The sequence below is a fragment of the Metopolophium dirhodum genome, chromosome 4 (genome assembly GCF_019925205.1).
Source record: "Metopolophium dirhodum isolate CAU chromosome 4, ASM1992520v1, whole genome shotgun sequence".
Taxonomy (NCBI): domain Eukaryota; kingdom Metazoa; phylum Arthropoda; class Insecta; order Hemiptera; family Aphididae; genus Metopolophium; species Metopolophium dirhodum.
The window spans coordinates 18,017,017-18,039,092 of NC_083563.1; the positions used below are offsets into that span (position 1 = coordinate 18,017,017).

General features: G+C 29.7%; 1 protein-coding gene across 2 annotated transcripts in view; it reads right to left on the bottom strand.

Annotated features, from left to right (window-relative positions):
• The window catches only part of LOC132942910 (histone acetyltransferase KAT7), a 112,913-nt gene that overhangs the window by 49,314 nt on the left and 41,523 nt on the right, over window positions 1–22,076 (bottom strand). For both annotated transcript variants that reach the window (XM_061011620.1, XM_061011621.1), the window contains exon 8: window positions 17,516–17,609. In XM_061011620.1, coding sequence (XP_060867603.1) covers window positions 17,516–17,609 — 94 coding nt within the window. The remainder of the gene's footprint in view (window positions 1–17,515; window positions 17,610–22,076) is intronic.

The window sequence follows — 22,076 nt, forward strand, 5'->3', positions numbered from 1 at the left end:
TTCAAACCTTAAGTGGCAGGGTTAAATAGTTTATAGTTTAGTTGGCACTTGATGCAATGCATCTATAAGATTTTGAAAACTGTCTGGACACCACCGGCGGAGGTAAAAATGTTGCCAATTTATTATAAAAAGGTATTTTAACAGAATCATTACAAACAATTTTGAAAAGTTTTGAAGTTTACCAATGATACAGTTTTAATTCAAAATAATTAAAAGAAAGTGTGGGTTTTATTCTTTAAGATTCTGAGCGGAGCAATCAATGTATTAATTTTACAAAGATGTATGTTTTTTTTATGGGAGGGGGGGCTGTGTACACGATAATTAGTCGAAATATTGCTTCGATTTTCAACTTCATTATCTTTTCCGATGGGAAAGTGAATCTAGCTGATGCGTTCGGGAGGCCAAAATTTAAAATTCCTAGTATAGTTCCCAAAATAAGTATCCGGGGAAAAAAATGAGGAAAACGGGAAATTTTACACAAAATTAGTTTTTATACTTCACTATAATATTTTTCAAGTTATTTAAAGCATTAAATTCGTTGTCGTTTCGCCTAATTCTTATTTTACTCAATGAATCTATAAGAATATAAATATAATTTTATTATTCTTCCATAGGATTGTTAATGACGAATTGAGAAACTAAATGATTGAATAAAGTAATAAAATTTATTTGACAATTTTACATTAAAATTATATTCGAATGTGTCAAAGCTCCGCTGTAATTCATTATACCTATATATTTAGTTATGATATAATACATATAACTATAAATAAAATTAACTTTTATTAGTTGAGTTATTATAATTCGAAAATATTGACTATGTTATTAAAAAAAATACTACATGATTCTATATTTGTACCAGAATTACAATGATGATAATTTTTTACCCGTGTTGAAACACAATAATTATATTCCGGTTACTATTGTTAAGAAGCAAGAGTAAAGGGTAAATATTTATTTTACCACAATAAACATAAAACTGGTGCAACAATAATTAAATTATACAGCGTAACAAATTGTGTACACGAAGGTCGTTTAATTTATTGGATTTATTTTTAACTGTTCTGATAAAATAACCCGTACATTTTAATTTGCATTTCACTCAGTTTCCGATAAACATATTATGAAAAAAAAACTATAGTTTCGTGTTAGCACTGGAATATTAATTATATATTTTGCTATAACACTTTTTGGTAAAAATATATATATCATACGTTTTTTTTACAGTTTATTTGATAATTTATAAAAATACATGCCCAATTTTTTTATTAATTTAAAATTCGAACAAAGTCTACAATTATTATTGAACTCAGTATAAATTTCAATTATCTAAGAGACCAATGGAATAAAATATATACTACCGTTGTAACTGATAACCAAGAATAGTATATTTTTATTGTAATTATCAGATTAATAAATTATTGGTATGTGTTATATTTACTTACGTAACAACGATTACAAGAATACATACGGACGATAAAATAGTTTTCAGTTTGATAGCACATAACTATGATTTATGATGAACTTTAGATAGTTGCCTATAACATAGGTACATGCCTATTATAAGTAGATAACATAATATTATATTAATCAGTAACCATGAAAACATAACACACGCGTGCGGGGTACAGAGATCTAATAAACATGGAATTTAATATGTAAATTTGTTTAATTGTTTAATATACAATAGCAATGGTTTCGATTTGTATTAATATCGCGAACTTGTATTTTATATGCGAGTCTGCGTAAGACTCCAATATTACCCTTGACTTGCATGTACGTTAATTTCTATTATATGTAGGTTAGTATATGTGACTATATTACAATAACATATTTCATGGAACATTTTAAGAACATAACGAGTTTAGATACAACCTAACGGTGGAGTATGTAGGAAAAAAAAACCATACTATAATAATCAATTCCTTTATTTTACATTCTCTTGACCCGTAGGTTTTATGTACTATTTATTGCGAAGATTAAAATCCCCCCCCCCCCCCAATATTAAACCAAATCAGAATTCATATAAAATTATTTGCAAGAACAAGAACTGAAAATGCCAGATAAAGAACCAGGAAACATTTTATAATAACCAAACCGATATATTTTCATAAATAATTGTATAAATTGTTTGTAACATAAACAAACATTAACGATGACAAATTACATGACGACTAAATATAAAATAATATCTTAAAAGTATCTTACATATAAAATTATACCTATGTGGTATGTATATTGTATAATGTATAGGTATATGATAAACAAATAAATCTTTTATAGTTATGTAAGTAGGTACAAATCAACATTAAGTTCAAATACCAGTAATTAAAAAAAAAAAAAAACAGAACCCAACCCCTCCTCAGAGCTGACCAAAGTGAATAGAAATGATTGGGTAACATTTAGTGGTATAATCCAGAAGTTTTCAATACCCGGCCACTTTACAAATATAGTAAATCTTCATATGTATATGCGTGCAACGCTTAATTCATTAAATACAATCAACCCTGCTCCACATTGTTTTGTGAAAACAAAATAAAATCGTCTTGTACGTATAGTATTAACTGCAAATGCTATAATAATAATAATAATGCGTGCATGTTTCATTAATGCATATTATAGTTGCCGAAACGGATGTGACCCGTAAAAATAAACCTATAGTCCTCTGCTAAATCTCTACGCGTACTTAAAAATCTCTAATTAAAAATTCACTCGTTTCAGAAGAAGACCCCTTAAATGATCATGTATATCACTTGAACGAATCCGGATTATAGCATACGTATAGGATTAAACACTCGTTTAAAAGTATATGCGCGAAACGTATGCAGCTGCACCACCTAACCTGCAAAAAGCAGCTATGAAAAAATATTACGGTTTATATTGATTGATAGCAATATGCATATTATTATAACACATTGATACACTTCCAATCAATTGCTATATGAGAAATTTTGAAATATAAATTTGCATAGGCTGTCAGGCTAACAAAATAAACTTGGAAAATATTTCGATCTTATACGCCAGAAGAATAGTAGAAGATTTTATTGATTATAACGAAACAAATATAGTATACGTATATAGGTATATGTAATAATGTAATATGTATATTGTATGTATACCTAATACCTACTGGTTTATTTAGAAGAACAAAATATTTATGAACCACGAGAAGAGACGATGAAGCTATTTGCTAGTAAAAATATTTTCACCAACCGTTTAAAATGTTCACAAAATTACTATAACTATATTGATCGCAGAAATAATAAAACAGAAGGTTTTAATAACAAACTACAAACAACGTTAGAATAACGAATGTTTGACGCAATGCAGCTGTATCCGCTATCCATAGACAGAATTGAACAACTATTGAATTACTTTTAAGAGCCTGGACACGAGTTTTAGATAAATTTAATTAATTTCTAATCACGTTGTGGTCTGCCATATTAATAAATAATATGTATTTACATTCATAATTTGATATATAAATTATAGTTGTAAAATATATCTTACTGCAAATACCTAATTATACCAAAATATAATTTCTTTTAATGTTTATATTTTTCATCGCGCTTTTTTTCCAACGATTTTTTTCGAAACAACTCTAAAATTATTCATAGGTAAGTAGGGTACCACCATCCCCTCTATTCTCAAGGAATACAAATCCCAATATCCTCAGAAGTAAAATACCTCGGCGTCCTAATTGACAAAAGACTGACCTGAAGTCCTCATATAAAGTCAAAAAGAAAAATTCTCAATAGTCGACTCCACTTACTTCGCCCAATTCTGAAATCAAAATTACCCTTCCACACAAAAATAATCATCTACAAATCCTTATTACAGCCTATCTGGGCTTATGCTATCCAAATCTGGGGATGCGCTAATCCATCTCAAATACGTACCTTCCAAGCCTTCCAATGTATCACTCTCCGAATTATCTCTTCCGCACCTTGGTACGTATCAAATTCCACACTCCAAAATGACTTCCAAATAGAAACAGTAAATCAATTAGCCATAAAACATTATAAAAAATTCCACTCTAAATTACAATGTCACTCTTACCCTTTAATCGCTGAACTTGCTTCCAACTAACTTCCTAGTAATCCACCACGCCGTCTAAAGAGAAATTGGTGTCGTGATTTATTAAATGATTGATGGCTATCATACCATTTAAGTTTAATTTAATTTATATTTAGTCAATATAATTGATAAACAACTAAATTAACGTTGGGTTCTATCACTGAATGGCCTCCCTCCTCATGTGTTAATGTTGTAAAAAAAAAAAAATTGTATGTATGTGTTAAAATTTGCTTATTATGCCTATTGTAGCATAGATTGTAAATATTCTAATAATAAATAAAAAAAAAAGTAGGGTACCTACATTGTAATAAAGCAAGATGTCACTCTGCTATACAGTAGGTTACAAGTGGGTCACTGTAATGGATGGTGTTAAATTTGAACTCAATGATATAATATCATTGTACAAGAAAAACGATTCTGAGCGAAAACGGTCAGTCAGCCTATGATATTACCAAGTATATTTGATGATATTATTGTGAATAAAGTAATTTATATTATATAACCTATTAACGTGGAGCCTTGTTTTAAATTTTCAATCCTTAGCCATAAAAGTTAAACATTTTATACATTTTTAACTACAAAATGATTAATAAATTATAAATTTGATAAATGTTGTCAAAATTTGAACTTTAAATGCTTATAAAAAAAAATTGTGCCTATAAATTTTCAATATTTTTCAACTGCTATTGTAACATTCTATCAGGAGCCTTGCATAACATTTCCACGCTTTTCTACCCAACAATTGAAATTTTATTGATATTTATAGAAAAAAAAAACTAAAAAAATTGAGAACTGACAAACAGCTCAAAAAGAGTCAAATTATTTTCAAAATTTTATGGTATATAGAAAATGCTAATATAAACATTCAGTAAAATTTTCAAGTATCTGCTGTCATTCGTTTTTTAATTACAATAAAATAAGAAAATTGTTACATGAGAAATCGAGTGAATATCAAATGTTGTAAAAATATAAATTTCAGACGCTCACAAAAATTTAATTTAAGTTTCTTGTAGACATTTTTTTTTTTGATAAAGGTAGACAAACTTATGAGTAATCTTATATTACATTTTCAAATCTTAGATTTAAACAGAACATTTTTTATGAATTCTCAACTCATAATAATTTGCTAATTTTCGTGATTTTTTCGTATTTTGTCAAGATTTGAACTTTAAATGCTTATAAATAAAAACTGTGACCAAGGATTTTTAATTTTTTTCATCTGCCTTTGAAACAATAACCTAAGAGCCTTCTATTAAATTTTCAAGTTTTTTAACTCAACAGATAAAATTTTATTGATATTTATAGAAAACAAAAATTAAAAAAAATGGAAATTGACAATGTCCGTAAACAGCTCAAAATAAGTCAAAATATTTGGGAAATGTTATGGTGTATAGGAAATGCAATTATAAACATTCAGTCAAAATTTCATGGTCATTTGTTTTAGAGTTACACCAAAAACCAAAATCGATTTTCTCGAAAACAGATTTTGCGTAAAAATTCCCGTTTTTTCACGTCGCTTTTACTACTGGGAAATTTTTACTTTTGACCCCCCAAAGTACCAACTAGATTCACTTTCCTATCATAAAAGTTACTATTGAAGAAAATCCAAGCACTTTTACTGTCCTTAAAGGTGATGACGGATACAAAAAAAAAAAAATATAAAAATAAATAAAAAAAAAAACACACATTATTGTAAAATAAATTCATTCATCGTTCCACTCAGAATCTAAAACAACGCAAAGTTGTATAGATTCTATTATGCGAAATATATTACACAATTTGCACATAGATACCTATATATACGCGTAATACATTGTATATATACCTAATATACGCTCAAACCATGTATGCAGTAATGCAACCATATCACTTTGAAAACTTTGTTGCATTGCTTTAACAATGTCGTTTTACTGAAATCTAGAAACAAATTAAAAGTTTTACACACACAATTTACATTTTTACTATATCGCTCGAATAAAGACGCACCTGACGTTGTGGGGCTAGATAGGGTTGTGAGAACCCAGTCAACGGTACCCTTGCTTATCGTAAAACCCAACCAAAGATAGCGTATCGCATCCGGTTGACAGTCTGTATAATATAGAAAAACAAATCCACGGTGAATAGAAATGGGTGAATTTTTATTGATATAACAAATACAATAATTACTGTAGTTTGCAGTAGACGTTGCTACAGTCTAAAAATGGGGCTATAAAATGTATAAAACAGTATAATTATAACTTGCATAATATAGGGAGTCACCATAAAGTATGTACCCTTTTCTGAATTCTAAGTAATCAGTGTAGAAAATGAAAACAGAATCTTTTTCAGAGGAATACATACAAACTACAAATATGTCGACGAGTATAAGTAAGTCGGCCCGAGACATTGAAATATATACAAGAATGATGAATATTTGATACATTTATACAAGAGAAATGGAACTTAAAGGAGAAACGTATAAAAAATGTATGAGCGGCTTACAACATAATATAGATAGGTACTCAGGGTAAACTAACGGTCGTAATGGTTGTATAAGATATTATAGTAAATGGAAATAAGAAGAAAATAAAATGTAACAGAGTGAAATTTGCGAAGTTATAATTATACTCGCGGCGTGTCTATGTACAAAAGGATAAAATAATTATTGAAAGTGCATATGCGCTACTCTCGAGTGCAGAAACGTAAAAAAATGAAAAATTCTCATAAGAGACGTAGGCTTGTTTTGGCGAGAAAACGACGAGGAGGATATGAGCAAACAGCAAAGACACCTACGAATTATTGTTCGAATTGAATAGAATTGGCAAAAGATACCAACAACCATCAAATTACATTATTGAAAATAATGAAAGAAATGGACGTTAAATTATACTAGCAAAGCATCCTGCAGACATTAAAAGTAAAATGAATGAGCAATATTTTCAGTAGTCTGCGATTTGTTTTAAATGGATTATACATTATATTATGTGATTGAAATCAAACGACGAGGCCGTTGTTTGAAAACTCTAGACAGCGCAATAAACATGTTTCATCGGGATATTAAATTAATTCAAAAATAATATCTGTTTATTGGATACTAACCAAATATAATAACATAACATTAGGTACATTTCCCTTAAACGATGTGTTTTAAGTAAATTTGAAAATCAATACATTATTGATAATAAAATTAAGTGTGAAAAATATATGAAAATCAGTAGAAATTAAACATGCATATTATTTTGTTATTATTGTATCCAATTTGAATACACATATTATATATTTAAAAAAATATTACCAAATTTATAACAGATTTTAATTTTACCGAGAGTAACCGAGAGTTGGAAAATAATAAAATTGTATTAGTCGGTTTTTTAGGAAGTGGGTACAAAAATTAATATTTTGTATACTTTGAAATATTATAAAACTGTATAGTATTAAATTTATATATACTCGCGCATGCCATCATTAATATACCAATACAATCTACTATTTTATTAGATATTATGGAATATTTAATTAATTTATTAACAATATGATATTTAACTTTAAGTCTCAGTTAATTTAGCTAGGTTAATAAAGAGGCCATCAGAGTAAAACAAAAATCTGTGATAAAAACTTGCTTCCATGAATAGATTTTTCATTTAAAATTTGTAAAAATTTTTATTTTTATTTTTTAAATCATATACTAGCATATCTATAGGCATATTTAAATTAAATAAATATTATAATTTATATAATCTAAGTAAAATTTAAGATGATTAGATATGGACCGTTTTAAAGGAGTTTAATATAGGGCATTTTCTAGTGCATAAGTGTGTGTGTGTGTCATGTGAATGTGTGCGTAGTAAGTGATCATTAATGTGATAGTATAGTTTAAAAAGAAATAGTTGAGCACTGCAAAGCTTGGGTTACACAGATGTCAATAACTCGTTACACATATTTTAATTATTTTGTTTATTTTTGTCTAAAAGTATCAATTTTTAACAATTATATTCTATAACCTATAGTCCTCCGATATATTTTCTGAAACAAATTAAAATTCGTCAACAAGTTAAATGACGCCATTTTTAAATTAATTGTTTTAGTTTAATATTATTAAAATATTTAAATTCATATTTTGAATACTTTATTTCAATATTTAAAAACCATATTTTTAAAAGCTCAAATTAAAAAAAAAAATTAAAAATGTGTTTTCAATTAAGCTTTATGATAAATTTAAATATGTATTCAGAATTAGTAATCAATTATTACGATAGTAAGTACAATTGGGAAAAAGGTATATTTTGGTATAGAAAACTCAGTCAGGGTCGTAAATACCCTTAGAGCATGTACCAATAAATCATGTAGATTAAATTGCATCATACATTTTAGCATTTAACTATATTACAATCACAGTAGTTTATGTATCAACTCCAGTTATATCATTTTTTTTTTTTTTTTTAATGGTCTCTATTACATTAAATGCAATTTCAAGTTCATTTATAAAATATATACCAAATTATATACAAAAAACGTATTTTTTCATTATAGTTGATGATACGTAACCCACAAATTTTGTTAAATTTAAAACAAAAAATGCCGTTCGGTTTTTGGTTTAACTCTAAAAAAAATTATCGTAGATAATACATGATATTTTCACTGAATGTTTATATTATCATTTTCTATACACCATAAAATGTTTAAAATATTTTGACTCAGGTTGAGCTATTTATACAGGCATAATATACAGACAATTTTCGATTTTTATTAGTTTTATTAAATTTAAAATGTAATATAAGGTTCTCATGAGTTGTTCAAATTTAACACATCTATTACATTGACTTTATAAATACCTAATGTACAACAGAGCGTTACTCAGTTAGTAGATTTTAGATTCTGAGTGGAACGATGAATGTATTTATTTTACAATGATGTGTATTTTTTTTTTTTGTGTCTGTTATCACGGTTTGGGGCATTAAAACTGCTTCGATTTTCTTCAACAGTATCTTGTTCGATCGGAAAGTGAATCTAGTTGGTGCATTCTGGAGGTCAAATTTTAAAATTCCCAATAGTTTTCAAAAGCACCGGGAACAACAGCATAAAAATTAAGGAAAAACGAGAATTTTTACGCAAAATCGATATTCATCAAAATCGATTTTGGTTTTTGGTGTAACTCTAAAACAAATGAACATATTACATGACATTTTCACTGGTTGTTTGTATTTGCATTTTCTATACACGATAAAAATTTGAAAATAATTTGACTCTTTTTGACCTGTTTACGGACATTGTCAGTTTTCAATTTTTTTAGTTTTTTTTTCTATAAATATTAATAAAATTTTATTTGTTCGGTAAAAAAGGGTGAAAATTTAATGCAAGGCTCCTGATATAATATTGTTGCATATTTTTTTTGAATTCAAATTTAACACCATCCATTACAATGACCCACTTGTAACCTACTATACAGCAGAGCGACATCCACTTTTTATTATTTAACTTCACATTTTCATTTTCATTTCAAAGAATTATATTTTCTCAGAACTTGCTAATTTTAGTTAATAATCATATTATCTCTCTTTTGTCATGTTAAATACTAATATAAAAATGTGTTATTATTTATTTAAATTAAATATGAACAAATATTTTCCAATCTTAATTATGTCTATTTTAACAAAACCATAGCATATATAATATATTATATTGTGTTAATGTGTTTGGGTATACGCTCCAGATGTACCTCCGTCATAATATATCAGAATAAGAATATACATCCAAGTGGTAAATATATTATGTTAAACTCAAGTCGAAAAAGTCAACAAACCCTTTAAATTAGAAATGGAAAAGTATAATACGCGTCGAAAGGAACTAGCTAGAAATGTTTTGACACGGTACATTCAAAAGCCTAACTAAATATATATATAATTATATATAAATAATAAACTATATTACAACAAACACATTTACACATACGTCATAATAATACGGTGTTTGTATATTGGTGTCAGAAAAAATAAGTTAAGTGAGTGTACACGGTCTGCGAACAAATGAGAAAATTAGCGACTCGATGTGTACAAATATGATATACAATATAGGTACACTGCAGCCTATTGTAAAAAGGGTCAGTCATAATAATGATGTGTGTGTGGGGGGGGGGGGGGGGGGTGGCGGGGGCTGTGGGTTGGAAAACACTATATAGGAAAACTTTTTCGGCGTATATCTGTCACGGACGTAACACCAATATCAGGTATCAGATATACGTTTAGTGGTAATAATTACTGCAGAGGGAGCATGTACATGGGGATGAACATAATTCACAACTTTTTCGAACTACAATTTATCACAATTTCTATCAAATAACACTGGACAAGCGATGTTATTTGATGGCCGAGAATTTTTATTTTTTATATCTTTTAAAAAACCATACCCAAATATACGTCAAGAGTATTTTTGGTTGATTTTATTTGAACTCTGTAACAATCAAATCCTGATTATATAAATAAATCAACAATAAATGTTTAATCAATACATTCATGACTAAAAACATAATTATTTGTGTTATTACTGCAGCACGAGTGCACAAATGACTTATTAATTGACAGTACCAATATATTTTCGCAGTCGAGGTTGACGGATCGGACGGCTCCACTGTGATAATCGTGTTTATATTTTAGTCTCGACATAATATTATTACAACAATAATGAACTATTACTCACAATAGTAAAATATTGAAAACAAAGATGAATAATATTATATAAAATACTAATTTTTCAACGTTTTTGGTGCAATTAAATCCGGGACCTGCAACGATGTCAAGTACATATATAATTTATAATATATTGTACTGTATACAGACAGTGTAATTTCATTTCACTGCGGCGACTACCAATGCTGTAGCCGGAAGCCGCCGCTCCGTGGACCCGCGGATGGTGTCAAAAAGAGAATTTTCCAACAGCGGGAAAGCGGACTCACAAGCAAACGCGGCGTTTGGGTTAATTAAACAAACGTGGGCCAGGAGAGGTCGTCGTGCGGACAGACACGATGGCGGCGACGGGACCAGACGGGCCGCCGCCGACGGTATAAAGGCCTAAAGGCCGAGGGGGGGGGGGGGGGGGGGGGTTGCGCGCGCGTTTAAATCGGATGAATACTTTTTTTTCACATTTTTTTATTTTTATTATTCATATATACATATACGTTCCACCCCTACTACAGGCAAAGCATCGCGGGCCGCACGGCCGTCAGCGGCAGAAGCAGAGAGTGTCCGGCTAGACTGGCGCGGGCCGCGGGGATTGCAAACGCGCGCGCACGCACACTGCAGAATATCTGTGCGTTTTGAATTCCCACCCTTCCGTTAGCCAAATCCCCCCCCACACCCCGACAACGACCGCGCGAGCCTAACAGAGTTCGCCGCCGTTGCGCTGCTGCACTATATGTCCTGCACCCTGCAACCACCGCCACTGCAGTCGATGACGCCCTGCACTTCACCATGTTCCACCTCCCCGCGCACCATGCCGGATTGCGCGGCGGCTGCCCACTTCACCGCTGCACACTGCGGCGGCGGTGCAACGGGCAATGCAATATTCAATATGATATATATTGTATACCAATACATGCACGCATAAACCCAGGGAGTGGTGCACGAATATAAACTTATCGCGAGAGGGGGAGAGCGGCGATAGGCGCCGGGCAGAGTGGTGTTTGGTGAACGAATGATGGCGCCCGGGCGGGTGGAGCGTGGTGTCGGTGGTGGTTGCGAGAGAGGGCGAGAGGGAGTGAGAAGCAGCGAGAGAGAGGGTTTTGGAGAGAGATAGGGGCGAGCGGTGTTTGCGGCATCGGAAGGAAGTGTAGAGTGGTGTCGCGGCGGCGGCGGCGTGTGGATATATCCGTCTAGCCGTATCGACCGCGGAGGCCGTATTTACGGCGATGTGTGTGTATGCGTGCGACGGCGGTGGCTTTGCTGCATTGCGCGTTCGCGTCGCGCCGTTCATTTCCGGGGTGGCCGCTCGGTCGTCGCGGTGAGGCCGGGTGACGTTATATATATATATCAGACGGACGGCAATGTTATACCGCCGTGCCTATATACCGTGCCCACCGGCCGCGGGTGGCGTTCCCGACCACCCCTATATGTACGCTCAGAGGCCTATACACCCCCACACCACTGCTATTACTCTTCGACAACCCTTCCGCGGAACGTCGGATCAGTCTCGCGCAGACATACGTACGCACCCACCCACCCAAGCACGCATTGTCCGGGACAGAACCGCCACCGTCGCCGCGGCTGGGGGATATCAACCTCACGTGCCCCACTATATTATTATTATCATTATTTTTATGAAGAAGCCAACGAATTTGTCTCCTGTTATTATTATTTAATCATGTTTTTTTTTTTAATATCCTCGCCAAACCACTGCTGGGACTTGATTTTTTTTTATTAGCGCCGTTTTCATTTACTTAATTAGTTTTTCTTTTACTTCACCGTTTTTTGCGAGTCAATTTATTTTTGCTAATTGATTTACCTATTCTAAGTGAATTAATTCGTCCGACATCTTACCGGATTCCATTAAATGAGTCTTGGTTTTATAGTGCGCGCATAATATATATAATAAAATTCACAATAATAACTTTTCAAGTATCATATTTCTAATGATAAATTTAAATAAAAATAAATGAAAAATCCACCTTAAGAATATCGAATTCCCGAAAATAATACAATTTTTAGTAAGACGTATTTTTTATTTCTATATTTGCATCAAATTAAAACACGTTTTAATGAAATATATAATTTTAAAACAGTAAGAATTCAAATGTGTGTAAGTAAGTAGTTTTATATTAAAACAATATTTTTTTAAGACTTGATTTTATACATACATATAATTAATAAATGTATATTTAAAAATTAAAATAATCGTACTTATAATTTGGTAGGTATTGTGAGATATCAATATGTCATATTATCATATATCGTATTATTATATGCGACCACAAAGGAATTACGATACATACACAATATTATTATATATATACTGAATACTATTTATTAGCGTTAATTCAAAAACCAATTTTATCGAATTGAGCATTACGAGTACATTTTTTTTTTTATATATTTAATTTATATTATAGAGAGTTTGAATTAAATCAAAAGGAAGTTTGTTTCTGTAAATTATTCAAATTATACATGTTAACTACCAAGTGTTACATTTTTTTAACATCTAATAGTTGTTCAGGCACTGGGGAAAATGATACACACATATGACAATGATACACGAATAATAATAACACAAAATTAGCAATGATGATTACAATAGGAACACTTTGCTCATGTTGGGCTACACTATATAGTATATACCTATTATAAACACAATTTACAAATAGAACCACTTTTTTATAATGCGGTTTGACGTAAATCACAGAAGCTTTCTGTTCGATATGTTCGGAAAACCATTCAATACTTCAATAAATAAAAGCGTGCGTGCCACGAGGACGTATTCTTATTGCCCAGACCCTATATTAGAAATAAGTGTATAACATATACACCGCAAACATTCCAAACGCAGATTTCTGACGATCCTAAAGTTATATTGCGACCATCAGACTTGTATTAAATCATTTAAAAACAATATAAATCATATAAATCTACAAAAGCGGTTTTATAAATGGAGACGTAAAATGTATACAACTAAATATGTAAACATAACATTTAGCCTATGATTATTTAGCTGATATAACTGTAGATTGAAAAATTAAAATAACTATTAACATTATTCTTAATAGAATCGAGATTCCTATCAAAATTAGACGAAAGCTATTAAATAACTTAGATTTAATTAATAAATATTTCACCTTAATTTCCACAAACTTCATCAAGTCCTACTATCTGAAATGACCCTCAAAGATAATATAATATTTCTGCATAAATAGTTAATTACACCAGCCATACTACGGTGTCCAACTTTTGGAAACTTCTAGGCATTACTACAATATTTCCAGACTGTTAAATATATTAATCTAAGCAATTATACTCACCACCAAATTCCCTCTGTAAGTAAGTAATCACATCCTACACCATAATTACAAAATGCAAACAATTCTTAACTTAGTACTCAATATTTCAAATTATTCTATCCCAAATTCCATAGTCTTATATAAATTAACAAATGCACAGAATATTTTAAATAAAATAGCAGTTATAACTCCCCAATCATTATACAATGACTATGTCATGTTAAATAAAATTCATTACTATATAAAAACCAATAAATTAAAATCTAGAATTCAGAAAAACGGACCAATGTTGACTTCAATAGCTTTAAATATCAGTATTATTTGTATGACATATTATATAGTATCATATAGAATCAATACTATAGAGTATAGATGTTCTCAAATTGATTTATCGTAAAAATACATTATATAATATATTTGAAATATATTCAATAATATGAAATAATAGTTTATTAGAATAATGTTTAAAGATTAAAAATGAATATAATATAATGTACCTATGTATTATAATATTACCTGCTAAAAATCCTAAGGTATTACACAAAAATACGTTTTAAAACGACAATAATGTATTTATTATGTTATATTTTATTTAATCCAGTACATATAGATTATAGATGCGCAGAGTGTTATAAACATCATCAAACAAACAAAAAAAATTATCAAATGTTTATCCACATATTTTAATGATATAATCGCATATTAACCATATTTTATTGATTCTGAATCAAAATTCAAAACGATATGTGTTTAATTCAACAGCAGTATTGTAATAATAATTTGAAATCAAGCCACATAATGGAGAAGATACGCAGTACATTAAAATGCACTCAAATTATTCTTATACGTATAACTTATCCGATTTCAGTTACTATGGGATTTGCATCCCTTCCTATACATATACTAACATTTCAAAACGATCGGCTTAGTCCCAAAGATAATATTTAATAAAACAATTCCATTGACCGTATATGAATTAAACCTTGGACGTGCTTTTACATTGCCGTGTTGTTTTGGGTTCCCTTACATTAAGAATAATACTTGGGTCGAATAGAAAACGTATTACATAATGCGCAAGTTGGCAATAAGAGTACGAAGGGTGAAATCGTTAGAGGTTACCATGCGGGATGTTATAGAGTCCTATTTTACATATTTTGCATTATTCCCACGCAAAAATTTCATTTAACAAAACTAAAAATATTTTGACAAGTGTGTAAAAACTAAAAAAAACTTGAGTGAAGTATAAAAAAAAGGCGGAACAGTCGAAAATGTACGTTTGTTATTATATAATTACTATGAGTGAGATGCGTGCAATTTACTCATCTCCTACAAGAATTATTATATTTTGTATATATATTATATTATATAGGTAATTTGTATAGATTAAGATTTAAAATCCTAAGATTAGACGTCAGTTCAAAAAGCAATCGTAAGTCTGACACTTTCTATATTGTTGATAACCCCGGATAAATTAATAGCGGTCGCAAATTAACACAAATTCTATATTCTTTATATATAATATCAGCAATCGAAAACTATAGTATAACTAAGGCACCTTCTGAGCAATTGAATAAGAAACGTTGTATTTTAAAAAAATATTTTATACCTACCTATAAAAATATTATACATCTTATATAAAAATCCCGTGTCACGTCTTTGTCCGGAATAAACTCCGAAACTACTGGACCGATCTTGATGAAATTTTTACAATGTGTGTAATTTGGCCGAACCTTAAAGATTTAAGGTTCATTTTAATAGGGAGAGGATCAACCCAGGGAGGTGCTAAAACGGGAATTTTTAGATTTCAGATGGAAATTTTTGTTTATAAATGGGTTTTTAATAATAATAATAATAAAAAAAAAAACTATTTGCTTTACTTTTTAAATATAAATTATAATATAATATCAAACTATAAAAACGTGAAATGAAAATCTCTGTACAGTCTGAACTCTGGAACTGTATCAGATCTTCTTGATTTTTTTTTTAAACGAAAGTATTTCACGGAGAAGGTTTATATGAAAGAAATTTTTAGGTTGCTATTGGTTAATCGGGCATGTTTGTTGATTTGTATTATTATTTGTTGTCAATATAAATATATATAATATAATATACAAGAAGATCTGATAAGTAGTTCTAGAGTTTAGTTTGTATAGTCTGTTATAGTCTCTGTATTTATATAGTTAAATATATATATATATAAATTAATGTTTGTGGGTAGATTATACCTCTGGGAAGAAGATAGGTTAAGTTACAAAGAGTTAAATTTGTTTTTTTTTATTCATCGAATTTTAGTACGGTTAGGTTAGGATAGGATTTTGTATAAATTGATTATATTAATCCATCGTAGGTGGAATTAAATGAAAACGACAAACTTGGTATAACTTTGATACTTTAGAGTTAAATCATGCACTTACGTACAAACAGCACGGCGGGGTCCGCGATCTACCTGATAATGATAATGATAATGTACTGCTGCGAATTAGAATTTTTATTCCGGGCAACGGAAAAGTTAAGATAAATTTTGAACACCATACACCGAATATAAAATAACAAATTGAACAAAGTTTGAGTCATATAGAGTTGATACATTTAACGGGCAACGAAGTGCACGGGATCAGCTAGTAAATATATAGTTATTAAAAATTACTACGGTTTTATGTATTATAAACTATATACATGCAACATATTATAAATATATATATTTTTCATTATGTCCAATATATATTATATAAAAAAAAATTGGCACGACTTTTTATTCGCCAAACAAATCTAAAATTTTTAATGAATCGCGTTTAGTTAAAATAAAAAAAAAACGTTATCACGAAACGGTTTTTGAAAATAAAAAAAAAACCTATGTCATTATGCATAATAAAATCGACGAATACTCGGTAAAATGTGCGTAAATAAAGCTGCGCGAATATACTGCATATGTGTTTGTGTACGTCTGCGTGTGTGAGTGCGTAGATCAAAAGAAATCGAACAAATCTGGATTTACATTATAATATACGACATGATGATGTACGATCAATCCAATATATACGTTGCACGTCAATGTTGGAAATAATAAATGCACAAAATGTTTATAAAACCACAAAAATTCGAAACAACACGATTTACTTACATCATCTCCGGTCGGTCGGCGTGCGTTTCATATTTCACGGAATAAATTCAATTCGAAACTAGTAGAATTCGCATTCGTACTATTTATCTATTCGTTTATATCTGTTGCGGGACGTGACATCAATTCAAAGCGCATACGCGTAATAAGATATTGGTTATGTTCAAATCGTTGGCAGTGAAGAAATAGACAGTATTACACCCCTGTTGACGATGGTGTATGTGTGCATTTATATGTATATATAGGTAGCGCGTAAAATACGGAAAAAAACACGGGACTTGTTCTTGCGTAGTGAATACAAATGACGAAAATATTTTGTCAGAAAAAAAAATAAAAAAAAAATAAATAAATATTCCACTTACTGAAATCGATGAGAAGTCTGCCGTATCCTTGTCTTTGGTAAGGGGGTAAAGTTAATATACAGCTCACGTTGAAATTCAAAAACGAATTCTTTTCCTGTGAAAAAAAAGTTCCACAATTTAAATACTGTTATCCACGCTATTTAATAATATTATATTAAATGTCTAAATACATTCGTAGGAGCGTTGAAGCAAATTTTGGGAGGGGGTAGATGTCATCAATGCATTTACCCAACAGTCCGACAACTCAAAATTATTTGTGACGTAAAATAACAATGACCCTATAGTATTAATAATAATTATACGATTTGAATCCAAACAATTAACTCTGCACTGTGCTTAATACAATACTTTATTCATCCACGCTGCATGCCAAGTGGAAAGCAAATACTTACGATATTGATAATCATAAATGTACCTATAATCTTTGAATTACCCTCATTTTTGAACTCGGAATACTCCATAATCATAAGTGACTCTTTGAGCACCATAAAATCAATTACAAACCCATACTAAAAAAATGAACTAGTACAACACACCCAATAACTGATAATTACTGATAAACGAATATTACATTTTGGGATACTTAGAAACAAAAAAACAGACTTAGTGCAGCAAACGAAGCCACCTCATATCAACAATTGATAAAAATAAACTTAACCATATTCTCAGAGACACTCAACATAATTAACCAAAAAAACAAAGGAAGCATTGTAGAAAAATAGGAATAAAGTTCCTACTACTTACAAATAAATTAAGAATTATAAAACCTTTCATTAAAAAATGGAAATTTCTTATTATTTTAAAAAGAAAAGAAGAAGTAATTATCACCCGTGACAGAATAGGACATACACATGAAAGAGAACCCTTACGTTACCAATTATAAAAATTATGCATATGCACTAAAAATCTTTATTAAAACTTCATTCACTCCAACATTCCCTTTACGTAAAAAAAAAAAGGACGTTTTATATATTTATTTTTCTATATCTAACATAAACTTAAGTCAACAATTGTAAATAATGTTATTTTGTTTTACTTATAAGTTATAACATGTTTCTAATCTAAAAGTAGGCCACTAAGGGCCTGTTTTACAATCATAGTTTAAACCTCGGTTACGCCTAACCCACTGATTTTACCGGCCGAATTCGGTGGTTTACCCTTAGTTTAACGATTGTAATACGGGCACTAAGTAATGCACATAGGTATTGAATCCCTAGTATATAGATAAAATAAATAAGTGTAGGGACGCATGCATCGAGTGCGGAATAAAAATGGTAGGAGGTAGAATTTGATAATTGATCTCTCAGTAAGTAATACATTATTACCAATCACAGAAAGAATTATTGAATAGTATATTACTACCTATATACTTTATTGTTACATTATTTACGATTGATATTGTACGGTAAGTATAATATAATTTTAACAATTGACATATTTTGCACTTAATCTATATAATATAATGGTAATATATGGTACTATATACGCTAAAATAGGATTTAATCCTTGAACGACCTGGTCGGATGGCTACTGTTGGCAAAAAATAATCAACGATCTATATCACTGTAACATTATAATACGAACAATATTTTAATGCATGTAGGACAGAGGTGAAACACGCCGTTTTATGTCTTAAAATAAAAAATAATCTGCACGCGATTTCTAAAAAATTTATTCAATTTATAAGGTTACAATAAGATGCAGATTCTATTTTTATTTTGAAATTTTCTAAGAACCGAATACAAAGGAAAAAGGAGATATTATAATTTTAAAGATCACTGAGTACAAACGATTGCGGATTTATGATAACGAAATAGAATTTGTAGATCGTTGCGAAACATATTACAGCTCACAAACATTGCAAATATACCATTATAACCTCAATACCCATTTATGGTAGTACAGTAATTATGGAATTTGAAATATTCAAGCGAAAATGTTCTAAATGATTTTAAACAAATGTATTCCTTGGTTTGTAAAAGTTAAAAATTAAAAATTATTGTACAACTTCTTTGTGATGTTATCAATAGTTTTGATTTAGTTTAGTCTTACGAAAGGTTACCAAGTATCTACCATTCTACCAATCACAAACTGGTTCACTTTATCTACGAAGATGTTGAATTCCTAACGGAAGGCTAATACTTAACTTATTTAATACTTATAAGTACCTACCTACTTTATACTCATACTATCCAGGATCCATTAAGTGGCTATAAAAGCTGGGCTCTTAAATCCAACAGCGGAGTAAACAAATAAAGAGAACTATTTAGAGATAGCTTTTACCCGAGACGCTAATACAAAGCTACTATACCGAAATATAAAATATGGCTGAAATACCTTTTATATCTTGCAACTATTTCAGTTTTATAAATTATCTAATGAAATTCTTCATGTTAGTACCTACCTCCATAATATTACTATGTGTGTTTACTTAAAATAGACACATTTCTATCATTATAGGAAATGCTTAATAAGAAATAAAAATAAAATACTATTATATTTGTATGACAAAATAGTTATTTGTTCAAAATATTCTAAAACTAAACCATATGATTGTTATTTAGTGATTTTGGTAAATTTGATTTTATGTATAAGCAAAATAATGATTTGAATTGCTAGATATACATCATAATGGCTATAAACATATAATAAGATACATTTAGAACCCAATTTGAATATTAAATAGTAATTAATGCATTTATAATTTATACTAGGTACACTTAATTAAATCAAATTTTATACGAATTGTATATAGGTACTATTCAAAAAAATGTTAATCATTTACAATCGTTACCAAAGTTAATTAATCGTAAGGTAGTGTTTTAACCATTAACTGTATAAACAAAAATATACACAATTTATGGACTTTTATTATATTATATTTAATTAATTCGCTTATTATAATAGTTATGGAGATATATGATAAATACTTGAAGTTTTTATATATTACAATAGTACGTTAATGTAGACTCATAAACAAATACAAATCAGCTAAAATTATTTGTTTATGCAAACAAATGCCAAATAAATGTTAATTTTAGAAACTTTATTTATTTTATCTAATTTTAAATATTACTCGATACGAAATTATAATGTCATATTGAATTCGTATACATAATATTAAACATTTTAATTTGTATTAAGTAATAATATAATAATAGTAACTACCTGTAATCGATATATTAGTATTAATATTAAAATTCGTATGTATGTATTATGTATGCACATATGTATGCAGGTAAGCTATTTTAATTACGTAATTCGGCAATTTATAAATATTATTTAATATTGAATAAATACCTAATATAAATATGAATACCTACATTGCAAATACATGACATAATTATACATAATATATGCACATCAGTTGTATCTATAAAGTGTACCATTTTTACAATAGTTTATTGAACATTACATTTGTTATTAATTAAACTATATGCGTCGTATCATTATAATTTAGATTTCTAGGGGCATAGACAATAATAGCAACAACAAAATAGTTGGATTAAAACTATAAAGTAAAGATTAAAACCCATAATTACTTAAAAACCAAGCGAATAATAAAAAAAATATATTAAAAATAAAATGTCATAAGATAATACATTTCACAGAGATATTTTATTTTGAATAAATAATATTGGTCACAGGTTGTTGATTTATATCAGCACAGTTCCACAATATCAGTTGTTTAAATTTTTGGTAGGACTTCAAGATAATTATATAAGCACTTACTTTGGTGACTGATAATACTATATAATATAATCTACCTACAGATATGTACGATGAAAAAAAAAATTTATTATTTAAATATTTAAATAATTATAACGTATGAATAAGGTACTATTTTTGAAAACGAAAATTAAAATTAAATAGACAACTTCCTTTATAAAGATATATTATATTTGTTATTTTTAAATCTGTTTATTATTATTGGAATAAAAATTGAATTTCATAAATACTGTTTTACAAGTATATAGCATAAAAAGCGTATGTAAGTCAAGATTTTTATAGGAAATTAGTAACGTCTTTCTATGAAGATTTTTTTAATGATTAACATATTACAAAAAAGTTTAAAAATGAAGATAGCCACTGTACAAAATTAAAAATATTATAAAAACAACGTAAATGCTTATAAACGTAAGAATGCTAATATGCAATTGACTCTTAAGGGAGCTCCAGAGGATCATGTTTTTTTTTTTTTTTATCAACCCGCGGCAACTTAGGTTATTGGGTGATTTTTAACTGTGGGGGAGGGTACTGTAGGTTTTTTTAAACACGTGTATATTTAGTTTGGCAGAATTTTAAAGTGGGCACCCGTACATATTTGCCATGCCCGGGTGGGGGATGGTGGCCTCTTTCCAAACACGGTGACCGCCCGAAGAGAAGTGCCGCCCGAGACCGAGGTTCAAACCGGGGACGGTGCGCGTCGCAACCTACGCATTAGTCTGCTCAGCCACTCCGTCCCCCGTTTTAAGGAGTAATATTTAAGGTTTTTTAAAATTGTAAGTTGAAAAACGACTTCCGAAAAAGACTAGGAATTTTGTCAAATAGTTCATACACA